Source organism: Hevea brasiliensis, chromosome 9 (genome assembly GCF_030052815.1).
Source record: "Hevea brasiliensis isolate MT/VB/25A 57/8 chromosome 9, ASM3005281v1, whole genome shotgun sequence".
In the NCBI taxonomy this organism is placed as follows: Eukaryota; Viridiplantae; Streptophyta; class Magnoliopsida; order Malpighiales; family Euphorbiaceae; genus Hevea; species Hevea brasiliensis.
The window spans coordinates 5,610,640-5,635,719 of NC_079501.1; the positions used below are offsets into that span (position 1 = coordinate 5,610,640).

The following is a 25,080-nucleotide window of genomic DNA, read 5'->3' on the forward strand; positions in this document are numbered from 1 at the left end:
GCAAGGTGATTGGGTGGGGGCATTTTAATGACATCATGTGATGTCATAATTCCCAATTTCTTTTATTTTTATTTTCTTTTATTTTCTACTAATTTTCAATTCAATTTTTAGCAATATTTATTCATATTTTATGTCATAATCATTATTTACTTAACTGGACAGTCGGCCAAAAATCATCTCTGAAGACAAAATGACCAAAATGTCATTCGTTTAGCTTGTTGAGCGAAAATCGTCTGCACCGATCGAAAAAATTTTCTAAGCCTTTTCTTGGCATTCTAATGCCATAGAAACCTCAATGACTCTTCTCTGGAGTCCTAAAAATTATTTCATGAATTTTCTCCCGAGTTTAGGGCTCCTAGCTGCGAATACTGCAACTTTCCACTAGGTTATCCATTGCTAGGGCACCGGCTCATTTAACTTGGTTGTATTTTATTTCTAAAATTTTTCCTAAATTTTTCTTACCATTATTTGAGTTATTTTTTATTCCTTACTCTAGTCTAAATATTTTTTCAGACGTTCTAGCTGTCCGAACTGACACCGGTCACCAGAATAGTAGAATGTACGGAATTGCTATCGTGAGGGTGTTACACAACTCCTTCAGTACCCAACACTAACTACCATATATAATGGGCCGTCGTATGACTGTACGGTAAAATTTTTCTTTTAACTTATTGGGAATCTTGCGATTACATAAAACTCCCATGGCATTTCTCCACTTCAACCATCTGATTTTAATTCTAAGACCAACATTTTTCTCACATCCCCTATCTACTTGAATGATTGAGTTGAGATATTTAAAGTGGTTACTTTTGGGCAGTACCACTCCATCCAAACTAACTCCTTCCCTATCACTAGTTCGCCATTCACTGAACTTGCAATGCATGTATTCTGTTTTCGTTCTATTTAACTTAAAATCTTTTGACTCTATAGTACTTTTTCAAAACTCTAACTTTCTATTAATTTATTTTCGCGTCTCATCTATCAAAACTATATCATCTGCAAACATTTATGACTCTAATATTAGGAGATAAATTGTACATGCCATCTTTGAATTTAAATTTAAATTTATAATATAAAATCTTTTTATTTTTAATTTGATAAATAAAAAATTTATTATAACCGATTATTATTTATAACATGACAAAATAAATTAAATATTAAAAAAAAAGTAACTTAAATGCTCACTAAATAATTAACATTCTCTCCCACCGATATTTTCTCTCTATATCTATTTATCTCAATAAAATTTACCTAATTTTAAGTAAAAATACAAAATATTTGATGCGGTTGTCTTAACCAACCAATCATGCACCTAAGTCTTTGTCCTAATGTTATATGCTAATAATTTCATGGCCACAAAATCTATATTGATTACTGTGCAATGTTATGATTGCAATTACACATGCCTTGGCCGACATGTGTTATAGGAATCATGTTGTCTAAACTCTAAGCCCATAAAATATTCTTAATTTCCCTAATTAAAATAAAATTAATTTCTCAATAACCAAGTAGCATACTATACCAAATCATGGACTTAGGTAACTGAGGATTCTAAAACAAAATAATACATTTTCTTTGTTTATGAAAGTCTCTGAGGTTACTTCTCTACCTTGGGTATGTTGTTGTTTTCTCCAGGAGAGAAGAAAATTTACAGGGCAATTAGAGAGAAGTGTGGAGAATATATGCGTTGGTTGGACATGCGGGTTCATATCATGTGGCTGATTATAAATACACTATCGAATGCAACATTTAATATTTGAATTTTATGAAAAAATTTTTATAGCATCCAATAAAATTTTTTAAAATATCTCATAATATACATATCTCAATTTTTATAAAATAAAATTAAAATATTTTTATAATCAATCATAAATTATAATTGTACTGATATGATAATCTATTGATTAAAATTTAAAAAATATTTTAATTTTATTTTTATAAAAATTGACATATATCATATGACGTTTTAAAAGTTCAAAACATTAAGAGAGTTTTTTTTATAACTTTGGTCTTATGACAAAATAATGGGTCAGAGTCAATAAAACTAAACCTTTTTTTGTTTTCTCATGAGCTCTGCACTGAATTTGAATCTGAATCTGGCTTCACCTTTTGTTGGGTGCAACCCACCCCAGCAATATAGGAAACTCATGGTCCTGTCTTGGCCATGCGAACTCCGAATAAAATACAGCCACATATCTTTGCTTTTATTTATTTTTAGTACATTTTCTTTTTAATATTCTTCACGAAACCACTCATTTTCTGTCTATTCCCATGTTTGGACCTAAATTTTATTTATCCCATTATTTTTTAAGGACATGTTTAATTAAGTAATTATGATCCGTTATTGGTGTCTAATAATCAAGTGTGGATGCATTATATAATAATTAATTAGCTAAATGCCTAGTCTTTTGCACGTGAATTTATTAATTTTTAATATTTAAATTGTTAATATATTTTTATTTATAATTAATATTAATTAATTTTAATATAATAAATATAAATTTAATATTATATAAATTATTAAAAACATATCTCTAATTATTAGTATAAGCTTACATTAATATACTAAATAATTAAAAAAATAAAAACATAATAAAACATACAAAATACTTCTATCTAAAAAATTATATTCAATTCATTTTAAATATAATATTAGCAATTAATACATTTTATTATTTTCTGATTTGTAATATTTAAAATTAATTATAAAAATTTTGAGAGTTGAATATGCAATTCAATAATATTTTTTTTACCCTAATAATATGAGATTATTTAAATAATATTATATAAATTGTATATTAATTATATTTAAACAGGTTTAATGTATGAGATATTTAAGTAAATGATATTTTAATAATGATGTAAAATTCTCTCAAAAATTAAATATAAATTTAAAATGATAACAATGATAAAAAGTTCATATTTATTATTTAATCAATATGAAATAAATTATAATAATTTATTTTTTTATAAAAAGGAAAGATACATCATTAATTAAAAAAAAATAAAAACGTGAAGTATAAATTGATATATAATGTTTTTATAGAAATAAATTTATTAAAAAAATAAATATAAATTTTTTTTAATAATGTATTTATCCAAAGGCTTTAATTTTTTAAAATTAATTTAAAAAAAAATAATAATTTAAATCACAAAAATCAAGACAATGATATTAATAATAATAATAATTAAAAAAATTAAATAATTAACACAAAAAAAATTATACACTTATATTTTTAAAAGAGTAGTATATGATACATAATGTTTCTACGTAAATAAGTTTATAAAGAAAAAGCAATATAATTTTTTTTTAAACAATGCATTTAAACATGAAGGTTTTCATTTTTAAAAATAATAATTTAAATTATTAAAATTAAAATAATAATATCAATAATAATGATAATTAAATAAAAAATAAAAAAAATAAATTATTAACATAAAAGAGGGTGATAACTTCCTATTTATCAAAGTGGTGAATCTAAATTAAAATTGTAATCCTAAAATTTTGATTTTAATTATTGTTTTGGTTCGATTTAAATTTAATAATTTAATTTTTTATTTTTTAAATAAAAAATTTTAATTTAGCCAATAACCATATTTAATAGTTTTGATTCAATATCAAATTTCATTGGCAGTTCAAATTAAATATAAATTTGATTATTCCATGACTGAGTCTACCTACACTGCATCCAACACCAAAAGGAAGATCAGAAGATGGAATGATGAAAGAAAAAAAAAATGGAAGCATCTTTTCTTATCGTGAGTGCGAGATAGGCACGCAGTGTGAAAAGCGTACCCACCGTCTTTGTGTTGGGTGTTACTGTACTATCTCCTCTCCCTTTCTCTCTCTCTGTGGTAAAACAGTACCGAAGATTGTTTATTGCTTTAATTATTTTTGTGTACCATACCATACCATACTACCCCATTTTCCATAGAGAAAAAACTCCCTCATATCATCATCATCACCACCTCCGTCACCCACATGTCTTCATTGCCGTGTACTTGCTGACGGGGCAGCTGATCTGCTTCTGCTATGCCGGATTTTAATTTAATTAGTTCCCGGGCAAGTAAATTTTCTGTTTTCTTATTTATTCTTCTTTTTCGTTTTCAGATTGTGTGTGGTTAATTTAGCTGGATGGAGTTCAGAGCCTGAAATTGGGATTAATGCAATTAGAGTTTGTACGCTGGATTTTGGAGAGGGGGATTTAGCTGATTAAAAGGTACTGGCATGTGGGTTGCTCTTAATTAGAACCATGGGTGTGGTGGTGTACTGTTTGTGGGACTTTTGGGGACGAAGCGAGGCTGATTAGGTGAATTTCTCAATTACTGCTTTTTCTGGGGTTTAATTAAAGCTCTGATATTTTAAGGGGAGTGGGTTTAATTTTCTGGGGCTTTTATATCACTGTTGGTTCTGTTTGTGAATTTGGATCTCTTTGGTAGCTGGGTTAATTCATGGAGGCTAGATTTGGAAGTGAAACTCAAGCTCATCATTTCTACGTCATGGGTGCCACAGATATGCGGGCAGTGGGGAAGAGAAATTTAGAATGGGATTTGAATGATTGGAAATGGGATGGTGATCTTTTCATTGCTAGCCCTTTGAATCCAGTACCATCTGGTGGCATGGGTAGGCAATTTTTCCCCGTTACAACAGGAATTCCAGGGAATGGGAATTCTTCGAATAGTTCATCCTCCTGCTCTGACGAAGTGAATTTGGGAATTGATAAAGGAAAGAGGGAATTAGAGAAAAGGAGAAGGGTTTTAGTCATTGAAGATGATAATTTGAATGGTGAAGAAGTGGGTGGCCTTAGTTTGAAGCTGGGTGGCCACGGCTATCCAATTAATGAAACGGAGATGGGAAGTTGGGAGGGAAACAGTGGAAAGAAGACCAAATTGGTTGGGGGTAGGATGAACCGTGCAGTTTGTCAAGTGGAGAACTGTGGTGCTGATCTGAGCAATGCCAAGGATTATCATAGACGACATAAAGTTTGTGAAATGCATTCCAAGGCCAGTAAGGCCCTTGTGGGAAATTTTATGCAGCGTTTTTGTCAGCAGTGTAGTAGGTATGCTTTCATTTACTGGTTGACGTGAACTGCATTCGTTATTCATTTCTGTATTGGTTGCTTACTACCGTGAGAAAACATGCGCTTATTATGAATTTGGACACTTTAATGATTCTACGAACATTATTGTGATGCCAAATTGGAAAATATATTTGAATAGGTTTTGTCATATTAAAATTTTGTTGCAGGTTGTGGCTCCATAAAATTGTATGGCTTCCTGAGAATGTTACTAAGGCTTATGGTTGCTCCTTATATCATAGATGTATAACTGTTGTTAAATGTACTGGAGAAAATTATTTCTTTTTGGTGATATTTTGGTAAATTGTTGCCAGGTTTCATGTCCTCCAAGAGTTCGATGAAGGGAAGAGAAGTTGCCGCAGACGTTTAGCTGGCCATAATAAAAGGAGGAGGAAAACAAACCCGGAAGCTGTTGGTAATGGAAATTCATTGAATGATGAACAGACTAGTAGTTATCTATTGATAAGTCTCCTGAGGATACTTTCGAACATTCATTGTGAGTATTTCCTTGCTTTTCCATGTAAAATTATAGGGTTTAATTCCATCCATGAATATATTGAGATATTTCCTTGTTTTACTGAATTGATACCGCGCAAACGTGTAAGCATATTAGTATCTTATTTTTATGATAGACATATATTTGACAGAGTAATGCTGCCTTTTACAAATTGCAGCTAATAGGTCGGATCAGGTCGCAGGCCAGGATCTTTTATCTCATTTATTAAGGAGCCTTGCAAGCCGTACTATCGAACATGGAGGGAGAAATATATCTGGGCTTCTACAGGAACCTCAGGATTTGCTGAATGATGGCACTTCAGTCGGAAATTCGGAGGTACTCTCAACTTTGCTCTCAAATGTTGAAGTCCTTCCAAGGCCTATAAAGGAACATTTGACAGTAACTGTTTCTGGGATGCTGCAGCAAGTTGGGTGTGCAAACGTTGCTAATGGTGCAAATATGCAAACCTCTTCTTCTGTGAAACCTAGCATTCTGAACAACTATCCAGCATATTCAGAAGTTCGAGACAGCACTGTAGGGCAGGTCAAGGTGAACAATTTTGATTTGAATGACATTTACATTGACTCAGATGATGGTGCCGAAGATGTAGAGAGATCGCAAGTCCCTGCAAACATGGGGACTAGCTCCCTTGATTGCCCTTCATGGGTACAACAAGATTCACATCAATCAAGCCCCCCACAGACAAGTAGAAATTCAGATTCGGCATCTGCCCAGTCACCTTCTAGTTCCAGTGGAGATGCTCAGGTATATATTTATTGAATACTTGATATCATTTACCTTTTAAACTGAATATATATGCTGGGAAGCATTTCTTTGTAAAAAATTCTAAATGTCCTCTTACTTTGAGATGATGACATATTTAACAGTCATGAGATTATCCCAAATTTTGATTTCTTTTGGTAAGAAGACATTTGGATTATTGGATTGAGACTATGAAAGTTTCTCTTTTAGAAGCATCATCTTTTGTTTCTGAAAGTCCTGACAAGTTTTAATGGTTATACTACATTCATATTGTTGACCTATTTTCCTATTTGAATTTGCCTATAATTGTACATCATTCTGCATTTTGCAGCATTTTGGTCTTTTGTTTGTGTGTATAATGTTTAACACTGAACTTCCCCTTCTACTGTTCCAGAGTCGTACAGATCGAATTATTTTCAAACTTTTTGGTAAAGAACCAAATGATTTTCCTCTTGTCCTGCGAACACGGGTACGTAAAATTTTAATGTGTTACAGCAATTGCTAGGTATTTCCTTCATCTCAAATAGTTAATTATGTGAAATATTTAAATTTTCAGATTCTGGACTGGCTATCTCATAGTCCTACTGACATTGAGAGCTACATTAGGCCTGGTTGTGTCATTCTAACCATTTATCTTCGTCAGGCTGAGGCCAAATGGGAGGAAGTAAGCTTGCATACATTATTGTGAATTTCTTTTTCTCAAATATCCCAGGCAACATTTGTGGCCTTACAGTCTGATTTCCTGTTTTGTAGCTTTGCTGTAATCTTAGCACCAGTTTGAGTAGGCTTCTGGATGTATCAGATGATGCTTTCTGGAGAACTGGATGGGTTTATATAAGGGTGCAACATCAAATAGCATTTGTTTGCAATGGTCTGTTGCTTTTGACTTTCCACATAATAGAATTTTTGTTGCATGCTAGAATAAATAACAAAATTTATCTAAGGAATAATTTAGCATTTTTGGTGCCACAGGTCAGGTTGTTGTGGATACATCCTTGCCTATCAGAAGTACCAACTATAGTAAAATTTTAAGTGTCAAACCAATCGCAATATCTGTGTCTGAAAGAGCTCAATTTGTGATTAAAGGAATCAACCTGTCTCGGCCTACCACAAGGTAGTGTTGCCTTTGATTTCCACGTAAACCTGCTAGTGAAATTTTGGATTAATTGTAATAATCTTCTTCTATTAATTCAATATGTTACGTTCTTCTCTTTCTTTTTGCAGATTACTCTGTGCAGTAGAAGGGAAGTATATGTCTCAGGAAAATACTCAAGAACTAATGGACGGTGTTGATAACTTAAAAGGATATGAGGAACTCCAATGCGTTAACTTTTCTTGCTCTATTCCCACGGTGTCTGGAAGAGGATTTATTGAGGTGTTGTTGCCCGCTGCCTCTTATTGCATGTCTACTTGTTTTGTTGTCTGTATTTATTTAGCTTGGGCAATATGCTAGTTTCAAATATATAAATATTGGTATTTTGTCAAATATCACTCACCCACCCTGATGTAGAAAACAAAGAAACTCAAAGGGGAAGAGAAACAAATCTTAAATTTTCTATTAATTCTCTATTGTCAATATCCATAATAATAAAAAAAATGCCTAGATGACATAGATATTTATAGTATAATAGTTAGTCCTACTAGTACTACGATTAGGAATCCTAAAATAAGAAAATATAAACCAATCTAATCAGGAAGATACCAAACCTAATAGAAGTTTTTAAATATTCCTCAATAATAGAAATTTAAACTTCCAAATTGTACTAGAAAATCTGAATTAAAGATCTTAATTTCACAATTAGAATTAAATCAAAATAATTCCTAAATCTAGTCTTCATTGACTGCATCATTCTTCCCGTAGTTAGAGAAAACTCAACCTTGAGTTTTGTAGTGCTAAAGAATCAATAAATGAATTTGGAGAATAAGCAAGCTATCTTCTTGGGTGGTAATAGTAAGATTGAAACAATAAACTTCATTCTTTCCTTCACATCTCTAAGAACATTTGTGATGTAGAACATGGAAGATTAAAGGATCAACTCAACTCAACTAAGCCTTTATTCCAAAAATTTGAGGTCGGCTATATGGATTCGCTTTCTCCACTCTAAACGATTTTGGGTTAAATCCTCAGAAATTTGTAATGCTTCTAGGTCATGTTGTACTACTTTCCTCCAAGTCAATTTAGGTCTACCCCTTTCTAACGTAATGTGCTCTACTTGTCTAACTGGAGCCTCCGTATGTCTACGTTTCACATGACCAAACCACTTCAATCTCACTTCTCTCAACTTATCCTCAATTGGTACCACTCCCGCCTTTTCTATAATACTTTCATTACGGACTTTATCTAGTCTAGTATGGCCACTCATCCACCTTAACATTCTCATCTCTGCAACTCTTATCTTAGATGCATATGACTCCTTCAATGCCCAACACTCACTACCATATAACATAGCCGATCGTATGACTGTACGGTAAAACTTTCCTTTCAACTTATTGGGAATCTTGCGATCACGTAAAACTCCTGTGGCACGTCTCTACTTCAACCATTCGGCTTTAATCCTATGACTAACATCCTCCTCACATCCCCTATCTACTTAAAGGACTGAGTCAAGATATTTAAAGTGATTACTTTGGGACAGTACCACCTAATCCAAACTAACTCCTTTCCTATCACCAGTTTGGCTTTCACTGAACTTGCAATGCATGTATTCTGTCTTCGTTCTACTTAACTTAAAGCCCCTTGACTCTAGAGTACTTCTCCAAAGCTCTAACTTTCTATTGACTCCTTCTCGCGTCTCATCTATTAAAACAATATCATCCGCAAATATCATGCACCAAGGAATACTCTCTTGTATGTGTTTCGTCAATTCATCTAAAACTAATGTAAAAAGGTAAGGGCTTATAGCTGATCCTTGGTGTAATCCAATTGAGATAGGAAAATCTCTTGTGTCCCCTCCCACTGTGCGCACAATAGTAGTTGCTCCTTCATACATATCTTTGAACACTTGTATGTACCTAATAGATACCCTCTTTTGTTCTAACACACTCCATAGGACATCTCTTGGAACACTATCATAAACCTTCTCCAAATCAATAAAAACCATGTGTAGATCTCATAAATTCTCTATAAATATGAGAAACAAATTCTCTATAATTTTATTTATTCTCAAAATGGAAGAAGAGAAACTAATTCTCAATAATTTTATTTATTTTCAATAATAATCATGTTGTGCATTGCGAAGCGTGTAAACTACTAAGAAACAAAGCAAACATTTCATAATACTAAAATTTACGTGTTTCATCTTTTTAACATAGGACTACATTTACGAGCATGTTATCTTTCACTAACACTAAATAATCAACAATTATAAGCTTAAAGCTATCTATCCCTCAACCTATTTGCACTCAAGAGAACTCTCATAACAAACTACTTATAGAAATATATTAGTTAGTTCCTCTCAGTGTTCTTTAGATATAATTCAATATATTTATTACTTTAACCACATTATACGCAACAAAAGGTGTCTTCAACTACATAGGTAAAACCCCTTCTCATCAATGGACATGAATTACTATCTCATGAATTCTATGCCCTTTCTTTACCTTAGACCAAAGCTTTTTCCTCTTCATGGGATTGCAAACCTTGGGCCAAAGTCTTTCTTCCTTCATGAGACTTAATAGACGAGTGCCACTCTCCTCAATAAGCAAAAGGCTCCCATTCACAATGGGTGAGAGCCCTTTTTCATAGGCTGAAAGCCACTCTCTGCAATGGGCAAAGCCCCTCTCTGCAATGGGAAAGAGCCAAGTAATATCTCCACAATATTCCTATTTATAGTATTACTCGTTCCAATCCTAATCTGATTAGGAGTCCATCTCAATTTACAAATAATACTAAAATAGGAGCTTTACTCTATATAACAAATACTACTTCATTCCATTGAGAAATATTTCTTTTACTAAAATTAGAAAAAGATCTCTATATATCCCATAAGGTTATGAGTCACAAAACTAACAAATCATAATCAAAAGCTACTTAATAATAGAAGATATAGTCCGACTATATATAGTGTTTTTGCAATCCTAATCGCAAATGAATTAGGAACACTAATTCAACTCTAATTAGGAATATAATAAACCTAAATAAAATACTAAATCTAAAAGAATTCTTGAATAATAAAAACTCTAAATTTCGTAATTCTATAATGAATAAAATTTCTAAATTCTATCTTCCTATACTTCATCATGTGTATTCTAACATGCTCTAGTGCTGGCTTTGTTTGGTTTACTTTGAAGTAACTATCATCAACTTGATTCTGTTGTTATTTACATGCGGCATGCAAATATTTACCATTCTGGTCCTTCTGGATGTGTGTTTCACAGAATATCGATACTTGTTTGAACATGCCATTCTGTGAACTTGGTTTAATCTTTGCCTTATCCAGATTGAAGATCATGGTTTCAGCAGTGGCTACTTTCCTTTCATAGTTGCAGAGGAAGATGTTTGTTCAGAGATCCGTATGCTTGAGGGTGTGTTGGAGTTGGCTGAAACAGATGCTCATGTTACTGGAACTGGAAAAATGGAAGCCAAAAATCAAGCTATGGACTTCATTCATGAAATAGGTTGGCTTCTTCACAGAAGCCAATTGAAGTCCAGATTGGGCCACTTGGATCCTTACACAGACCTCTTCCCTTTAAAAAGGTTCAAGTGGCTCATGGAGTTCTCCATGGATCATGAATGGTGTGCTGTAGTGAAAAAACTCTTGAACATACTTCTCAAAGGCATTGTTGGTACAGGAGAGCACTCATCTCTAAACCTTGCATTATCAGAAATGGGCCTTCTTCATCGAGCTGTGCGGAAGAATTCTAGATCTCTAGTGGAGCTTCTTTTAAGATATGTTCCTGGGAAATCAGGACCTGAAAACAAGTTGCTGATTGGTGGAAGCCATGAGGACAACTTGTTTAGACCGGATGTTAAAGGACCTGCAGGTTTGACGCCTCTACACATTGCAGCTGGTAAAGATGGTTCTGAAGGTGTAGTGGATGCATTAACTGATGATCCTGGAATGGTAATTCTTTTTTTAATTAATTTATTCTGAAAATGTTGTGAAAGAACTACTTGGAGTTTGATATTTTTCTAGTATGAGGATTCACTACTACATTTTTATATGGTGCATTTCTTCAATTTGGACCATTGTGCTTATGATTACATTCTGGCTCTGTATTTTAGTGTTGGAAACTTTGTTGGCCATGTCTGATTGCTCATTTGCAAAACCTAGGTTGATGTGGAGGATCCATTTAAGGAAGAATAGTTAAGCAGCTGCTGTTGTCTGCCTTTTTTTCTCCTAGTGGGTTGGGGCTTTTTTTTTACTGGGTGGTCTGTAGGGGTCTGGGCTTCTCACTGGGCAGTAGCCCTCCAAACTTTATAAAGTTGGCTGCTTTTATTATACAGCCAAGTGATGGCCAATTTCTTTTTCTTTCATATATTAGACTAGAAACAAACGGCATCTGAAGTTTATGTTTTGGAAATTGAATTTAGCATAGTACTTGAACATCCTTGAACATAAATGATGTGCGTCTGTTTGATACAGGTGGGAATTGAAGCATGGAAGAATGCTCGTGACAGCACAGGTTTCACACCAGAAGATTATGCTCGTTTGCGAGGCCACTACTCGTACATCCACTTGGTACAGAAAAAAATTAACAAGAGAACAACTGTGGGGCACGTGCTACTCGACATTCCTGGCACTTTATCGGACTGCAGCATTAACCAGAAGCAAAATGAAGGGGTGACCACTAGCTTCGAGATTGGACAAACAGCAATGAGACCCATTCAGCAGCCCTGCAAGCTTTGCCATCAAAAGCTGGATTTTGTAACGGCTGGCAGGTCATTATTGTATAGGCCTGCAATGCTGTCGATGGTGGCCATTGCTGCAGTTTGTGTTTGTGTGGCTCTTTTATTCAAGAGTTGTCCTGAAGTTGTGTACGTCTTCCGTCCCTTCAGGTGGGAATTGTTGGACTATGGAGCAAGCTAAGGTCCTTTTTAACTCCCAACTTGATGGCACAGATAGGTGGTGTGCATTTATAGACTGTAAAGTTAAGATTTCCTGTGTAACCAGTGCTTCAGACAAGTTTCAGATTCTGTAATGTTATTGACATATTTATTTACTGTTTAGTGTATTTTTTAGCAGTAATTGTAACCAGTGGTTCGATCAATGACAAATGAAAATGTTATCTGACATATTTATATTCTGCAATGTCATTTCATTTTCCATTGAGTAGTTGCTTTGTTTCAATGTTCAACTTTCAAATCGAAAATAGAGAATGGGAGAATGAATGAGGGTGTTTGAGGTCTAATGGCAGTCAGGGATTATAAGGAATGAAGTGGGAAGCTATGTGAGTGACTGAAGTAAATTTGTTAGGTCTTAGCCCAATTAATAGGTGAAAATGCATGAGGGTAAATACCATTAGTTTGTTTTTGAACACGAGAAATATGCATTTTTTAAAAAAATTAAAAGGAAAAAGAGGGATAAAATCAGTTACATCCAAATAAATCTTACCAGTGTAACCTAAAATGCCAGTTGAACCTGAAAAGTAGGTTAAAAAACATGAATGCTGACAATTAAGCAGGTGCTTCACACCATAAATGAGGTTAAAAGCCTGAAACGTAGCTTAGTCCCACACATTTTTGCTTTTTATTTATCTTTTTCTCCCTTTCTTTGGCACATGTCTCTTCAATTAGTTTAGACCCACAAGGGCCCTACTGATATTTTTTACATTGGCACCCTACGCTTCTCATTTGTTCATCAGTATTCTCATTTAACTCTATAAATACCTGCAAAAAACACTCACATTTTTACTAAGATCTCTCTTTCAATCATATCAGTTATCGGGTGTGGTGAGACGAACAAAGATGGAGAGTGCAAGGCCTCCTTTAGCATTTCTTTCTCTGGACTTTGCTTTACTTCTTTCTTGGGCTGTATGTATAGGTTGGCATTTTACCCACTAGCATATTATGTTTTATAAGTTAGTATTTTGTTTTCATCTTAATCACAATTATTCTAGACCTGAACATTTCGGTTTCATACCAGGCAGATACCACGCAAGAAACCAGTACCGGATGGTAAGTTTTGTTGAATAATGGAGTTTTGAGCTTAACAAACATTGAATTTATTACAAGCATCAAGCAATTGCAACTCTTTCTTTTTATGGGCAAATGATGGTCAGGGCATGTGGCGCATTGCAAAGCCATCCACAGCCCGGTTGTTAGAGCTGTGTTCGCTACTTCCGATTCAAGAGTCAGAGTTAACATTGGCTCGAATTAAATGTTGGTTTGGATTCGATTGTATTTAAATAGAAAAAGATTAATTTTGATTTAATTTTAATCAACTGATTTTGATCCAATTTAAAATAGAATTTTATTAATTAAATTTTAATTTAAGAATTAGTTTATTTTAATTTAATTTTGAATTAAACCATAATCTGTGTTTTATGTGATTGGTTATGCAAAAGGCTAATAATGACTCTGTGCATTATTATACTATTTAACCCCTATTGTCATTGAGTCTAATTCCTTGTGTTTTGATTTAAAAATTTAATTAATAAAATAACAAGGTTTGTACATGCCAAATGAGTTAATCAATTGAATTAATTAACTATACATAAAACATTTCAAACTCTACCATATCTATCATATATATAGTAGTTTTTTCTTTCTTTTTTTTTTCTATTGAAATTCATTTGACTGAGAAAGAGACAAAAATATTTGATTTGAGAATGGATTACATTTTCATTTTAATGCTGCCTGAAAAGTTTTATTGTTCAGGGAAAAAATAGGAACCTGAATGCAAGTATATGATCATTAAACCAAGACCTTTTCATGGTAAAAGTTTCATCAAGAGATCATTTGAAGCATTTTCAATGAAGATGAGTATGCAAATTCTAGATTGGATTAAGGACCACATGGATAAGTAATGATTACAGCAAAATCCATGTTAGCCTTTCATCCATTGGTTGGGATGGTTTAGTAAGTAGAGTTTTTGCTTCCATGTGATTAACTCATTAGCCAATCAGGAAGAGTAGGATGATCTACATGGATATATAGGATTGCAGGCCTCACCAGACTCTATATAAGTTCACATTCCGCTTTCATCCATCAAGTGATCAAATCCACCCAGCAATGGCAACCATGACTCTCTCATCTACATTCACAAGCAAGGCTGTTCCTTTGAACGCATGGACTGAGCTTTCATCCACCGTCTGCAGTGGCAATAGGAGAGACTTAGTGAGGAAGACATCAGGAAATCCAGTTGCTTCCTCTGGGAGCCCCTGGAATGGTCCTGCAGATCGCGTCAAGTACCTTGGTTCACTCTGAGCCTCCATCTTACTTGACTGGTGAATTCCCTGGTGACTATATGGCTGGGGCACAGCCGGGCTATCAGCTGACCCTGAAAACCTTGTCCTTGGAACAAAAATGCCTGGGCTTATGCCACCAACTTTGTCCTTAGAAAGTGAGACCCAAGCAAAATGGGATATTTACAAACTTAAATATGTGTATCAGCGTCAAAGATGGGAATGTACAGTGTCCAGTTTGATTTACATGCATGAGTTTAATGATTGAATTCCATTCGGTGTCCAATCCTTAAAAAGCGCCATTGACTGAAAATGTTTGAGCAGCAATGCCTTAGGTAATCAGTGATTACAAAAAGAGTTCATGACCTCCCCCCTTCTGCCAAATATCAGGAACAGGTAATGCTCCATTTGCGTTATTGCTTCCATCTGACTGGTCATCAACTGGATTTGGGATCATGATCGGGAGCAGAGTTTTTGAAATCCAAAAGGGCTGCCATTGAGCCATCACCCAGCCTTACCCTATGAAACTTTGAGGTTTTCTTCGTTGCTTATTTCCAGAGCCCCTACCCTTAATGATCTCATTAGCTCTTGTCACAGCAGATGTGAAATCATTTTGGCTACCGAGCTCCACCTGTTTCTCATCAACCATAACATGTGCCTTTCCTTTGGTAGCACAATACCCATCCATTGACAACAACTCCACCTCTTCTTCTGGAGGCTTATAATGTGACTAAATTGTACGAACAATGTTATCTGCCAATCTATCCTTTGTACTACTACCTTCACAATCTATCTCTTTGCCGTTCTTGGAGCTGGTAACATTTTTGAAATGGGCACTGCCACAGGAGCGGTCATTCTCTTGGGAACCATTACTTCTCAAACTAGCATTGTAGGTATCAACTAGTTCTTTTTGCTTCTGAGATTCAGGACAAAGTCTAGCCAACTCAAGAACAAGATGTGACCAGCCGTATTGCCGCACATAATACAGGTATTTTTCAGTGTCTATTGAACCCTGACGATATTGTTCAAATATGTCTTAAGAGAAGCCTATTTATCCTCATTATATTCGAGAGCAGTACTAATCTTTTCCACCAGTGAATTGTTTGCAGTTTGAACATCTTTCCACAGTTAGAAAACATAGCCACTAGCACTAGGAGGCACTTTTCGGTTTTGTGTTGAAGAAACAGGAGGGAAATCTGAAATGGTTGGTTTCAATGATCCACTCTCAGAAAGATTTCAATCCTTGGTGCTGCCCAAGTTTCCTGGAGAACCGCCTGAGAAATGTCTGTCCTGTGCCTGCACCTGAATAAAATTTATCCAAGTTTTTTTTTTTTTTTTCTTTAAAGATGTATCAATCCAGTTTTATGTTAATCTAATTGAGAACTCCCTTTTGAGCCTGCTATATATATGAACCCCAGCAGGTAAGACCAACGCAAATAAACCAATCATTTAAAAATTGGTTGGATTCTTGGGCTCATGTGCCCATTACCTGCCCATAACTCATGGTCTTACAAACTCAATATCATTTTTTGGACCGAAACATAAAAATTTTCATCAAATGAAAAATCTTACAATATTCCAATTTATATCACAATTATAATAATTGATAAGGTTTAGAAGAAATCAAGGGGACCAAAATGAGAGATGCCTTGGAGTGGATCAGGAAATCCAACACAAGACGATGAAGCAGGTGCAAAATCCAACCCACCAGCGTCTTCCAAACTCGGAATCGGATTCGAGCTTTATAAGAAGCCGAGTCAGTCGAGCCAAGCAATAGGCCATGTCAAATGAAGCTTGGAAAATAAGAAAATGTCATGTTCATGTTGCGGTGCACGAAGCGCCAAAGAAGGAGGTTCATAATTTAAATCCATGTGATTATTAAGGTGATATAAGTTTAATCTGTGTGTGTGACATAGATGTTTTACTTTTTAAGGTTGACGTGAATGCGTCTATCGAAATGAATTTCTCTGATATTTCAATTTTACCATTACTAACAACAAAAATATCCATTACAACTTTAGCCTCATGACAAAATAATGGGTCAAAGTCAATAAAACTAAACCTTTTCGGTTTTCTTATGAGCTCGGTTGCACTGAATCTGAATCTGCATTTACGTGTTGTTTGGTCCACCCGACCCGAGCAATCTGGGAAAGTCATGGTCCTGTCCTGGTTTTATCTTTTTAGTGCATTTTCTTTTTAATATTCTTCACAAAACCAGTCATTTTCTGTCTACTTTCATGTTTTGGATCTAAACTTTATTTGTCCCATTATTTTTTTGAGGGGCCAATAGAGAGAGAAGTACACACTCCTAATCGGTTTAAGGTGTTGATTTTGATACCTCAAAAGGGGATTTTGATTTTGATTTTGATTTTGATTTGATTTAGTTTGATTTTAAATTTAATAATTAATTTTTTAAAAAAATTTTAAGTGAAAATTTTTCTAATTTGACCTAAAACTCAATTTCAGTAGGAATCATTTGCATTTCGAGTCAAACCACGAATTTGATCATGGCCAGGTCTAGCTGCATTACATCCAGCACCAGGGGGAAGATCCGATGATGATATGGTGGAAGAAAAGAAAAAGAAGGAAAAAAAAAAAAGCGAAGCATCTTTTTTCTTATCGTGAGTACAAGCGGTTTCTAAGCGGACCCACCATCTTTCTGTTTTGTGTGTTAGTGTACTAACTCCTCTCTCTCTCTCTCTCTCTCTCTCTCTCTCTTCTCCAATGTAAAAAAGTTCTAAAGATTGTTGATGATTACTTGGACATTATTATTTTTGTGTACTATACTGACCGTACCACGCCATTTTCCATAAACAAAACCCCTTCGTATCATCATCATCATCATTACAGCCACCGTCCCCCACCTGTTTTCTTCGCCGTGTACTTTCCGGCTGGATAGCCGATCGGCTTCTGCTGTGCCGGATTTTAATTTAATTAGTTCACGGGCAAGTAAATTTTCTGTGTTCTTATTTATTCTTCTTTTTCGTCTTTAGATTGTGTGTGGTTAATTTAGCTGGATGGGGTTCGGAACCTGAACTTGGGGTTAGTACATTTAGAGTTTGCTCACTGGATTTTGGAGAGGGGGATTTAGCTGATTAAGGGGTACTGGCATTTGGGTTACTCTTAATGTGAGTGGTACTGTTTTAGGATTGTTGGGGACGAAGCGAAGCTGATTAGGTGAATTTCTTAATTACTACTTTTTCTGGGGTTTAATTAAAGCTCTGATATTTTAAGGGGAGTGGATTTAATTTTCTGGTGTTTTTGTTTCACTGTCGGTTCAGTTTGTGAATTTGGATCTCTTCGGTATCTGGGTTTGATTCATGGAGGCTAGATTTGGAGGTGAAGCTCAAGCTCATCATTTCTACGGCATGGGTGCCACAGATATGCGGGCAGTGGGGAAGAGAAATTTAGAATGGGATTTGAATGATTGGAAATGGGATGGTGATCTTTTCATTGCTAGCCCTTTGAATCCAGTGCCATCTGATGGCATGAGTAGGCAATTTTTCCCTGTTACAACAGGAATTCCAGTGAATGGGAATTCTTCGAATAGTTCATCCTCCTGCTCTGACGAAGTGAATCTGGGAATTGAGAAAGGAAAGAGGGAATTAGAGAAAAGGAGAAGGGTTATCGTCATTGAAGATGATAATTTGAATGGTGAAGAAGTGGGTAGCCTTAGTTTGAAGCTGGGTGGCCACGGTTATCCAATTAATGAAAGGGAGACGGGAACTTGGGAGGAAAACAGTGGAAAGAAGACCAAATTGGTTGGGGGTAGGATGAACCGTGCAGTTTGTCAGGTGGAGAACTGTGGTGCTGATCTGAGCAATGCTAAGGATTATCATAGACGACATAAGGTTTGCGAAATGCATTCCAAGGCCAGTAAGGCCCTTGTGGGAAATGTTATGCAGCGTTTTTGTCAGCAGTGTAGTAGGTATGCTTTCATTAACTGGTTGACGTGAACTGCATTCATTATTCATTTCTGTAATGGTTGCTTACTACCACGAGAAAACATGCAGTTATTATGAATTTGGACACTTTAATGATACTACGAACATAATTGTGATGCCAAATTTGAAAATATAATTTAATAAGTTTTGTCATATTAAAATTTTGTTACAGGCTGTGGCTCCATAAAATTGCATGGCTTCCTGAGAATGTTACTAAGGCTTTTGGTTGCTCCTTATATCATAGATGTAAAACTGTTGTTAAATATCCTGGAGAAAGTTATTTCTTTTAGGTGATATTTTGATAAATCATTGCCAGGTTTCATGTCCTTCAAGAGTTTGATGAAGGGAAGAGAAGTTGCCGCAGACGTTTAGCTGGCCATAATAAAAGGAGGAGGAAAACAAATCCTGAAGCTGTTGGTAATGGAAATTCATTGAATGATGAACAGACTAGTAGTTATTCATTGATAAGTCTCCTGAGGATACTTTCGAACATGCATTGTGAGTATTTCCAGTCCTTTCCCAGTAAAATTGTAGCATTTAATTCTGTCCACGAACATATCTCAATATTTTCTTGATTTGCTGAATTGATACTGGGCAAATTTGTGAGCATATTAGTATCTTATTGGTATGGTAGACATATATTTGACAGAGTAATGCTGCCTTTTACGAATTGCAGCTAATAGGTCAGATCAGGCCACAGACCAGGATCTTTTATCTCATTTATTAAGGAGCCTTGCAAGCCATACTATAGAACATGGAGGAAGAAATATATCTGGGCTTCTACTGGAACCTCGGGACGGAACTTCAACTGGAAATTCAGAGTTACTCTCAACTTTGCTCTCAAATGTTGAAGTCCGTCCAAGGCCTATAAAGGAACATTTGACTGTAACTGTTTCTGGAATGCTGCAGCGAGTTGGGTGTGCGCATGGCGCTAATGGTGCAAATATGCAAACCTCTTCTTCTGTGAAACCTAGCATTCCGAACAATTATCCAGCATGTTCAGAAGTTCGAGACAGCACTTTGGGGCTGGTCAAGATGAACAATTTTGATTTGAATGATATTTACATTGACTCAGATGATGGTGCTGAAGATGTAGAGAGATTGCCTGTCCCTACAAACATGGGGACTAGCTCCCTTGATTGCCCTTCATGGGTACAAGAAGTTTCACATCAATCGAGTCCCCCACAGACAAGTGGAAATTCAGATTCGGCATCTGCCCAGTCACCTTCTAGTTCTAGTGGAGATGCTCAGGTACATATTTATTGAATACTTGGTATCATTTACCTTTTAAACTGAATGTATGTGCTGGGAAGCATTTCTTTATAAAAAATTCTTATGTCCTAAAACATTTTTACTTTAAGATGATGACAATTTTACAGTCGTTAGATTATTGGATTGAGAATGTGAAAGTTTCTCTTTTAGAAGCGTCATCTTTTGTTTCTGAAAGTTCAGACAAGTTTTAATGGTTATCCTAAATTCATATTGTTGACCTATTTTGTTTGTGTGTATAGTATTTAACACAGAAATTCCCCTTCTAATGTTCCAGGGTCGTACAGATCGAATTATTTTCAAACTCTTTGGTAAAGAGCCAAATGATTTTCCTCTTGTCCTGCGAGCACAGGTACTTAAAATTTAATGTGTTACTGCGATTGGTCAGTATTTCCTTCATCTCAAATAATATGTGAAATCTTTAAATTTTCAGATTCTGGACTGGCTATCTCATAGTCCTACTGACGTTGAGAGCTACATTAGGCCTGGTTGTGTCATTCTAACCATTTATCTTCGTCAGGCTGAGGCCACATGGGACGAAGTAAGCTTGCATAAGTTATTGTGAATTTCTTTTTCTCAAATATCCCAGGCAACATTTGTGGCCTTACAGTTTGAATTCCTGTTGTGTAGCTTTGCTGTAATCTTAGCTCCAATTTGAGTAGGCTTCTGGATGTATCAGATGATGCCTTTTGGAGAACTGGATGGGTCTATATTAGGGTGCGACATCAAATAGCATTTGTTTGCAATGGTCTGTTGCCTTTAATTTTCCACATAACTGATTGTTTATTATATGCTAGAATAAATAACAAAATTTATCTAAGGAATACTTTGGCATTTTTGGTGCTGCAGGTCAGGTTGTTGTGGATGCATCCTTGCCTCTCAGAGGTAACAACTGTAGTAAAATCTCAAGTGTCAAACCAATAGCAATATCTGCATCTGAAAGAGCTCAATTTATGATTAAAGGAATCAACCTGTCTCGGCCTACCACAAGGTAGCTGTTGTCTTTGATTTCCATATAAACTTGCTAGTGAAATTTTGGACTAATTGTAATTATCTTCTTCTAGTAGTTCAATATGCTACTAAAAAGCCAATTACGTTCTTCTCTTTCTTTCTGCAGATTACTCTGTGCAGTAGAAGGGAAGTATATATTTCAGGAAAATACTCAAGAACTAATGGATGGTGTTGATACCCTAAAAGGATATGAGGAACTCCAATGTGTTAACTTTTGTTGCTCTATTCCCACAGCGTCTGGAAGAGGATTCATTGAGGTGTTGTTGCCTGCTGCCTTTTATTGCATGTCTTCTTGTTTTGTTGTCTGTATTTATTTAGCTTGGACAATATGCTGGTTTCAAATATATAAATTTTGGCACTTCGTCAAATATAACTCGCCCACCTTGATGTAGAAAACAAAGAACACTCAAAAGGGAAGATAAACAAATCTCAAATTTTTTTATTAATTCCCAGTTGTCAATATCAATAATAATTTCTATTAAAATACCTAGATGACATGGATAGTTATTTTGTAATAACTAGTCCTACTAGTACTAGGATTAGGAATCCCAAAATAAGAAAATAGTAAACCAATCTAACTAGGAAAATACTAAACCTAATAGAAGTATTTAAATATTCCTCAATAATAGAAATTTAAACTTCCAAATTGTACTGAAAATCTGAATTAAAGATCTTAATTTCACAATTAAAATTAAATCAAAATAATTCCTAAATATAGCCTTCATTTACTGCTTCATTCTCTCCCCTAGTCAGAGAAAACTTGACCTCGAGTTTTGTAGTACTAAAGAATTGAAATGAATTTGGAGAATAAGCAACCTATCTACTTGGGTGGTGGCACTAAGATTGAAACAATGAACTTCATTCTTTTCTTCACATCTCCAAGAACATTTGTGATGTAGAACCAGGAAGATTAGAGGATCAAGAAAAACAAATTCTCTTTTACACTGAGAAACAAATTCTCAATAATTTTATTTATTCTCAAAATGGAAGAAGAGAAACTAATTCTCAATAATTTTATTTATTCTCAAAATGGAAGAAGAGAAACTTGTTCTCAATAATTTTATTTATTCCCAAAATGGAAGAAGAGAAACTAATTTTCAATAATTTTATTTATTCTCAATAATAATCATAATCAAAAGCTACAAAATAATAGAACTAGTCCAATATATAGTGTTTTTGCAATCCTATTGACAGTTGAATTAGGAACCCTAATTCAATTCTAATTAGGAATACTAAAAAAAATAAACTAGGAAAATAATAAACCTTAAATAAAATACTAAATCTAAAAGAATTCTTGAATAATAAAAACTACAAATTTCCTAATTCTATAATGAATAAAATTCCTAAATTCTATCTTCCTATACTGCATCATATATATTCTAAGATGCACTAGTACTGTCTTTGTTTGGTTTACTTTGAAGTAACTATGATCAACTTGATTCTGTTATTATTTGCATGCGGCAAGCAAATATTTACCATTCTGGTTTTTCTGCGTATGTGTGTTTCATAGAATATCAGTACTTTTTTGAACATGCCATTCTGTGAACTTTGTTTAATCTTTGCCTTGTCCAGATTGAAGATCATGGTTTCAGCAGTAGCTACTTTCCTTTCATAGTTGCAGAGGAAGATATTTGTTCAGAGATCCGTATGCTTGAGGGTGTGTTGGAGTTGGCTGAAACAGAATCTGATTTTACTGGAACTGGAAAAATGGAAGCCAAAAATCAAGCTATGGACTTCATTCATGAAATAGGTTGGCTTCTTCACAGAAGCCAATTGAAGTCCAGATTGGGCCACTTGGATCCTTACACAGACCTCTTCCCTTTAAAAAGGTTCAAGTGGCTCATGGAGTTCTCCATGGATCATGAATGGTGTGCTGTAGTGAAAAAACTCTTGAACATACTTCTCAAAGGCATTGTTGGTACAGGAGAGCACTCATCTCTAAACCTTGCATTATCAGAAATGGGCCTTCTTCATCGAGCCGTGCGGAAGAATTCTAGATCTCTAGTGGAGCTTCTTTTAAGATATGTTCCTGGGAAATCAGTACCTGAAAACAAGTTGCTGATTGGTGGAAGCCATGAGGACAACTTGTTTAGACCGGATGTTACAGGACCTGCAGGTTTGACGCCTCTACACATTGCAGCTGGTAAAGATGGCTCTGAAGATGTATTGGATGCATTAACTGATGATCCTGGAATGGTAATTCTTTTTTCAATTAATTTATGTCTGAAATCTTGCAAACGAACTACTAGGAATTTGATAATTTTTCTAGTGAGGATTCCCTACTACATTTTTATATGGTGCATTTCTTCAATTTGGACCATTGTGGTTATGATTACATTTTGGCTCTGTATTTAGTGTTGGAAACTTTGTTGGCCATGTCTGATTGCTCATTTGCAAAACTGGGGTTGATGTGGAGGAACCATTTAGGGAAGAATAGTTAAGCAGCTGCTGTGTCTGCCTTTTTTTATTTATTTTTTATTTTTTAATTGGATGGTCTATTGGGATCTGGGCTTCTCTCATTAGGCAAGAGCCCTGCAAACTTTATAAACTTGGCTGTCTTCATCATATAGGCAAGTGTGATGGGCAATTTTTTTTTTCTTTCATATATTGATGTTTAGACTAGAAAAAAACTGCATCGGAAGTTTATATTTGGAAATTGAATTTAGCATGATCCTTGATCATCCTTGAACACAAATGATGTGCTTCTGTTTGGTACAGGTGGGAATTGAAGCATGGAAGAATGCGCGTGACAGCACAGGTTTCACACCAGAAGATTATGCTCGTTTGCGAGGCCACTACTCATACATCCACTTGGTACAGAGGAAAATTAACAAGAGAAAAGCTGTGGGGCATGTGGTGCTTGACATTACTGGCAATCTATCTGACTGTAGCATTAACCAGAAGCAAAATGAAGGGGTGACCACTAGCTTCGACATTGGACAAACAGCAATGAGACCCATTCAGCAGCCCTGCAAGCTTTGCCATCAAAAGCTGGATTATGGAACAGCTGGCAGGTCCTTACTGTATAGGCCTGCAATGCTGTCAATGGTGGCCATTGCTGCAGTTTGTGTTTGTGTGGCTCTTTTATTCAAGAGTTGTCCTGAAGTTGTGTATGTCTTCCGTCCCTTCAGGTGGGAATTGTTGGACTATGGAACAAGCTAAGCTCCTTTTAACTCCCAACTTGATGGCGTAGATAGGTGGTGTGCATTTATAGAATGTAAAGTTTAGATTTGCGTGTAACCAATGCTTCGGACAAGTTTCAGATTCAGTAAGGTTATTGACATATTTTTTTGCTGTTTAGTGTATTTTTTAGCAGTAATTGTAACCAGTGGTTCGATGAATGACAAACAAAAATGTTATCTGACATATTTATATTCTGCAATGTAATATCATTTTCCGTTGAGGAGTCGCATTGTTTCAATGTTCAACTTTCAAACTAAAAATAGAGAATGGGAGAATGAATGAGGATGCTTTAGGTCTGATGGCAGCTAGGAATTAAGGAATGAAGTGGGAAGCTATGTGAGAGGCTGAAGTAAATTAGATAGTTCTAAAGCCCAACTAATAGTTGAAAATCTCCCAGGGTTAACACCATTGGTCTGTTTTTGAATATTAGAAATATACATTTTTGAAAAAATTAAAAAGAAAAAAGAAGAAGAATAGAATTAATTATGTCCAAATGAATCTAACTAGTAGTGTAACCTAAAATGGCAGTTGAACATGAAAAGTAGGTTAAAAAACATGAATGCTGCTAATTAAGCAGGTGCTTCACACTATAAACGAGAGAGAGAGAGCTCGAGTCTACAGGTAAAGAGACTATAGACTCATTTTTGTACAGTTTCAAAAAAGTGCAAGGATTCTTTTTGTAGTTGCCTTGGATTGAATGATGTCCAGTTATGCAAGGATGAGAAAGAGACTCGAATCATTTTGTACAAGGGCTGAATCTGGTGCTAATTAATTACCAATGTTTTCTAACTTCCAATCAATTCAACTTCAGCTTAAAAAAAAAAAACCAAAAAGAAGAGCCAATTCAAATATTACTCTTTAATCTTCCTTCTATGTTGAAATTACAACAGGAAAGGATATTTACTTGCAAGACATCTTAATGCTAAACCATGATACCAAATCATTAGGAGTTGAAATAGAGCCATCTCTGACATAAATTTGCAATGAACAC

General features: G+C 35.0%; 2 protein-coding genes and 1 pseudogene across 6 annotated transcripts; 2 read left to right on the forward strand and 1 right to left on the reverse strand.

Annotated features, from left to right (window-relative positions):
* The first annotated feature begins 3,654 nt into the window (after positions 1-3,654).
* Positions 3,655-12,571, forward strand: LOC110653406 (squamosa promoter-binding-like protein 1). Of its 5 annotated transcripts, XM_058152577.1 has the most exons (12): positions 3,655-4,310; positions 4,441-5,060; positions 5,393-5,574; positions 5,753-5,910; positions 5,998-6,339; positions 6,731-6,805; positions 6,893-7,000; positions 7,090-7,207; positions 7,309-7,450; positions 7,561-7,711; positions 10,776-11,399; positions 11,922-12,571. In XM_058152577.1, the coding sequence occupies exons 2-12, from the start codon at positions 4,453-4,455 to the stop codon at positions 12,363-12,365; spliced, it is 2,952 nt and encodes a 983-aa protein (XP_058008560.1). In that variant the 5' UTR covers positions 3,655-4,310; positions 4,441-4,452; the 3' UTR covers positions 12,366-12,571. The 5 variants fall into 5 exon arrangements, with proteins under 5 accessions (XP_058008560.1, XP_058008559.1, XP_021664715.2 ...); XM_058152576.1 differs by having other exon boundaries at positions 5,753-6,339; XM_058152574.1 differs by having other exon boundaries at positions 3,669-3,822; positions 4,112-5,060; positions 5,753-6,339.
* A 1,979-nt stretch (positions 12,572-14,550) lies between these two features.
* On the reverse strand, positions 14,551-16,464 carry LOC131183461 (uncharacterized; annotated as a pseudogene).
* A 710-nt stretch (positions 16,465-17,174) lies between these two features.
* On the forward strand, positions 17,175-24,272 carry LOC110653404 (squamosa promoter-binding-like protein 1). The gene is made up of 10 exons (XM_021809021.2): positions 17,175-18,610; positions 18,943-19,124; positions 19,303-19,877; positions 20,173-20,247; positions 20,329-20,436; positions 20,526-20,643; positions 20,745-20,886; positions 21,013-21,163; positions 22,479-23,102; positions 23,625-24,272. Exons 1-10 carry the CDS (start codon positions 18,003-18,005, stop codon positions 24,066-24,068), a joined length of 3,027 nt encoding a protein of 1,008 aa, XP_021664713.2. The 5' UTR covers positions 17,175-18,002; the 3' UTR covers positions 24,069-24,272.
* Positions 24,273-25,080: the final 808 nt, after the last annotated feature.